Here is a 5,192-nt window from a genome sequence, read left to right as displayed (position 1 = left end):
TATATATATATATACATATATATACATATATATACATACATATATATACATATATATATTTACACATATACACATATATATATTTACACATATACACATAATATATACATATTATATACATATATACATATATATACACATACATATATATACATATATATACATATATATATTTACACTTATATATATATACACACACTTATATATATATATACACTTATATATATATACATATATATTTACACTTACATGAAATATTTATTTTCTAAAATTAAAAGGCTACATGAAAACTATCTCATATATGTCATAGCTGAGGATTCATTAGTGATGTGATTTTTGAGTAGTATTAGCGGTCTTTAAGATTTTGATATGTATTGACATTAACAATAAAAGACTTAAAAAAGAAAAAAAGTATCAGGTTAGCGCAACCAGGATATCTATTAGTTTGTTTTTTTTTTTAGCTCTTATAATTGCATTCTTCTTTATAGTCTCAGAAGGGATTTATTGAAAGGAAATCATCCACCTGCTTAATGGGCATAGTAAAGATCTCCTACCTCTCTCTGTACACTTAACCTGGTCACACTCCATTAGTCCATCTGCATGAGACCGGCTATATCATCTGATGGTGGATTCAACCAGACAAACAGATCTACAAGTGCAAAAAGGGTGATTATTTTCTAGCTATCTTGATTTGTTCCTCTGTTTCTGATATTTTCCATTGGTTGCTGAAAAATTGTCCTAAATTTTTTTTTATCTATTTGTAAGCAGAAAAAAAATGTACTTTTCTCTTGAATATTTTTGTATAGCACATTTAAAAAAAAATGGGTTTTTGCTTTCCAATTACTTGTGGCCAGAAGAAGATACAGTTTTGCTATATGATTGGATAATGCATTTTTTTTTTCCTGAGACTGAAATTCTACAGAGGAGCTACTGATTTTACTTTGAGCAGGCATCATTTCTGGGTTAGAAACTAGTAGAAAGAAATATCTCAACCATATTTATATTTTCTAATGAAACTGACAATGGGTGCCTTAATACCCAAGAAGACTATGTCCTCCCAAAATCTGAGGCATAGTTACAACCTGTGGGCTCAAATTGGTCTGAGACATTAGTTTTCACTCAGTGTAGTTATGTGGTGTTAAGCAGATCCTCAAAATCTGAATTCTTTAATGTGTAAAAGGAGAAAATAAGATGAATATGTACTTCATAGGGACTTGGGAAAGATAAAATATAATAAAGCATTAGAACAATTTCTAGGATTCTGTGAGCTTCAAATAAAGGTTTGATATTAATCCACCACCACTGTCAATAATTTTCTGTGTTAATATATACTAAGTTGTTTACATTAAACTTAAGGAATTATATTAGAGAAGAGTAACAATGAACAGAGGGGCCAGTTGCCATGCACGGTACAGACCGTGTTCCCTGTGTGTCTGGTATCCCAGGTGGGCTGTTCAGTGACCCACAGTACAAAAGTGCAGCAGAAATTTCCCAGTGACCCCTTCTCCCTGGTACCCTTCTGGTCTCCCTCCATTCACCCAGCAAGCAGCTTCAAGTTCTTCACATTTGTTGCTCCCTATGCTGGTCCTCACTTTATTTTGACCACAAATACAGACTTTGTCAGCAGGTGTGTTTTGTAGTTTATCAGACTGTTGTTTTTATTTTTCAGAGTGCTCAGATATCATCTATCAGTGAGGGTGGGATATCATAGAAAGACTATATTTTTTGATGCTATGTGTCAAAATTTTGTTGTATATTTTTATTAAGAAAACAAAATCATTTTCCGTGTTCTCAACTGCTTTAACATCTTATTTTTAATTAGCTTTAGAATTATTACACAACTATAAAATTCATTTGAAACTTGGAAATACTTCCTGAAATATCCAGATATCATAACTGCCTCTAAACACTTCCCAGAAAGAGGAGCCAATATTTCCTTCCTCTTTGAAGGGATTTTGAACTTTGACACTTAATATGTCAGAAATTAAAAAGTTGTATAGATTTAAATTTAATAAGAGAAAGTGTAAAAGAAGGTAATAATTATTCTCTTAATAAAGGTCAGATGTATTTTGTGTTCATTGTTTTACTTATTTTACAGCTTTTTTAGAATTCTGTTGTAAATCACATTTCTATTTTAGTTTCTGAACAGACTGACTATGACCTCCATTAATTTTAGCTAAGTTTAATGTGGTTTTCATTCATCCTCAGTGTCTGATAGAGAGGCTGGCTATGAACAGCAAGATAGGAGAAGAAACAGTAAATTGAAGTCAGAAATATCTTAGTGTTGTTCAGTTTTCCTCTCTGCATGTCAGTTTCATGAACAATTAATTGCTTTGTGCATTAAAGTAGGTAACATTTGGGAAAAAAAAGTAAAGTCCTCTCTGAAAAATGGCAATGCCCCTCTAAATCCTATTTCTTGTCCTCTGAAATTTAAAGCAAATGGTAGAAACTTTAAGGAGATGAATTTCAACTTGGAAAAACATGTACTAGATACAAATTGGATGGATTTTTACATAAAACTCTGCTTAATCAGGGTTAAGATAAGAAATATATACATATTTTCATTTTTTAAAGTTCTTTTATTTATTTACTTTGAGAGAGAGAAGCAGAGAGAGAGGGAGAGAGAAAATCTCGAGCAGGCTTCGTGCTGATAGTGTGGAGCCCAATGCAGGACTCAATCTGATGAACTGTGAGATCATGACCTGAGTTGAAATCAAGATTCAGACACTTAACTGACCAAGCCACCCAGGAGCCCCTATATATTATTTAAAGTTTATATATTTACATAAAATAATTATATGCATACATAATAAGAATGTGTATAATACATATATGCATATATACACACACTAGTTGTCTAGGACTAAAAAGATGATCAAATCAAATTCTTAAATGCATAGATAGTTATTAAACTGGTGAACTGACAAAATGGATCTTATATTATCAAATGATAATGTACCACCCATCTCCTACATAGATTCTGCATAATTATTACTATAGTTAATCATTTAAACTAACACTATATACTATATGCTTATTCATCTGTAACTAGTAATATTCTAAGCACTTCATCATTTACTCCTAACTATACATAAGGCAAGACATTATACTTATCATCTTTTTCTGTATGTAGAGCAGATGGAGCAATAGGGTGTAGAGGATAAGCTGGACCCACAGCCACAGTCTGGCCTCAGAGTCTGGACTCCAAAATGATGTCCCTAGGCTATCTAAGGGATTGGTATATTGGTGATGACCATGGCCTGTTTTGGAGGATTTGTGGCTTACTCCATACAATCACAGTGCCTCACAGTGTGATTCATTCTTATAGGAAAAAGGGGGTTCAAACATTTCATATAGATTTTTCCCCAAATTGTGTCATGGTTACTTTTTAGATTGTTCTCTTTTAGGGGGGCATACTATTGACTTATAATATTCTATCAGTTTCAGTTGTAGAATGCAATGATTTGATATGTCTATGCTCTGCAAAATGTTAAAATTTTCTTATACAGAATACACCTTGGAGAGTATTCAAGATCTCAGTTGGATCTTTAGACAAGAGAGGTTAATGAAATTCTGAGATCTACAACAAAAATTCTAGAAGAGTGATTATATATATATATTCTAGAAGAGTTATATATATATATATATATATATATATATATATATATATATGATTCATCTTTGGTGTTGTTTAGGGCAATAGCTAAACAAATTTACATGGCTACTGGTAAAGGAGACTGTATCAAAAAGTAAGCTCATGACTTTGAACAATGCAACCTCACTATATGTTATAAATTCTCTTTACTCGTATTTGTGTATTATTAGTTTTCTGGTATATTTATGGAATTACAGGTAATTTTAATCTACAAATCTATAGGACCATGGAATTTCTTTCTGTCAACATAATCATTTTTTTCCTCTCTCTCTTTCTCTCTCCCACTAAACATTCATTTAAGTGTGTGGTGTCCCATGAGTGATTCATTAATTCTAAAGGTTTCCTATGTTGTCCAAGTGAAATCTCATGGAGAAAACCAACTGGGTGGCTAACTACACTGTGAGGTCAGATTTCATCCTGGTGGGAATCTTCAGTGAATCCAAACACCCAGCTCTCCTTTGTTTGGTGATTTTTGTGGCTTTCCTGATGGCCTTGACTGGAAACACCATCCTGATCCTACTGATACATTCTGATGCCTACCTCCACACCCCCATGTACTTTTTCATCAGCCAACTGTCTCTCATGGACATAATGTACATTTCTGTTACTGTGCCAAAGATGCTCATGGACCAAGTCATGGGTATGAACAAGATCTCAACCACAGAATGTGGGATACAGATGTTTCTCTATGTGACACTAGCAGGTTCAGAATTTTTTCTTCTAGCCTCTATGGCCTATGACCGCTATGTAGCCATCTGCCATCCCCTCCGTTACCCAGTCCTCATGAACCCTAGGGTGTTTCTCCTTCTAGCATCTGGCTGCTGGTTCCTGGGTTCAGTGGATGGCTTCTTGTTCACTCCCATCACCATGACCTTCCCCTTCTGCAGATCTCGGGAGATCCATCATTTCTTCTGTGAAGTCCCAGCGGTGTTGAAACTCTCTTGTTCAGACACCTCCATCTATGAGATTTTCATGTACTTGTGCTGTGTCCTCATGCTTCTCATTCCTGTGACAGTCATTTCAGGATCCTACTACTTTATCCTCATCACCATCCATAGGATGAACTCAGCAGAAGGCCAAAAGAAGGCCTTTGCCACTTGTTCTTCCCACATGACTGTGGTCATCCTCTTCTATGGGGCTGCCATTTATACTTACATGCTCCCCAAGTCCTACCATACACCTGAGAAGGACATGATGGTATCTGTCTTTTACACAATACTCACTCCTGTGCTCAACCCTTTGATCTATAGTCTAAGAAATAAGGATGTTATGGGGGCTCTGAAGAAAATGTGGAATGTGGAACGTGTCTTTCACGAAACTTAAAAGTAGAAAATCTTGACATTATTGTTTTTCCTTCTCTTTACACATTGTAAGTTCAGAAATTTATGTCAACTTTATTTCTTAGAATTTTACACCATGGTGTCTTATCTCACTTTTACATTTTTTTGAAGAATTGCCTGCCTGTACTATAAAACTCTTAAATTTTCTAATTCTTCTCCTTTCAAAATATATTATATAATTATCTTATATTGATGTT

At 34.0% G+C, this 5,192-nt stretch overlaps 1 protein-coding gene across 1 annotated transcript; it reads left to right on the top strand.

The window, feature by feature from the left end:
* The first annotated feature begins 4,021 nt into the window (after nt 1-4,021).
* On the top strand, nt 4,022-4,978 carry LOC124518145 (olfactory receptor 2T4-like). The gene has a single exon (XM_047087983.1). The coding sequence runs from the start codon at nt 4,022-4,024 to the stop codon at nt 4,976-4,978; it is 957 nt and encodes a 318-aa protein (XP_046943939.1).
* The last annotated feature ends 214 nt before the right edge of the window (nt 4,979-5,192 follow it).

The sequence above is a fragment of the Lynx rufus genome, unplaced genomic scaffold (genome assembly GCF_022079265.1).
Source record: "Lynx rufus isolate CCGP_SWC_20201006 ecotype Redwood Valley unplaced genomic scaffold, mLynRuf1.p SCAF_1, whole genome shotgun sequence".
In the NCBI taxonomy this organism is placed as follows: Eukaryota; Metazoa; Chordata; class Mammalia; order Carnivora; family Felidae; genus Lynx; species Lynx rufus.
This window is presented reverse-complemented; position numbering and strand designations above follow the sequence as displayed.

Excerpts from the sequence above, each read along its gene's own strand:
- LOC124518145 (XM_047087983.1), top strand. The coding sequence starts at position 4,022 with ATGGAGAAAACCAACTGGGTGGCTAACTACACTGTGAGGTCAGATTTC.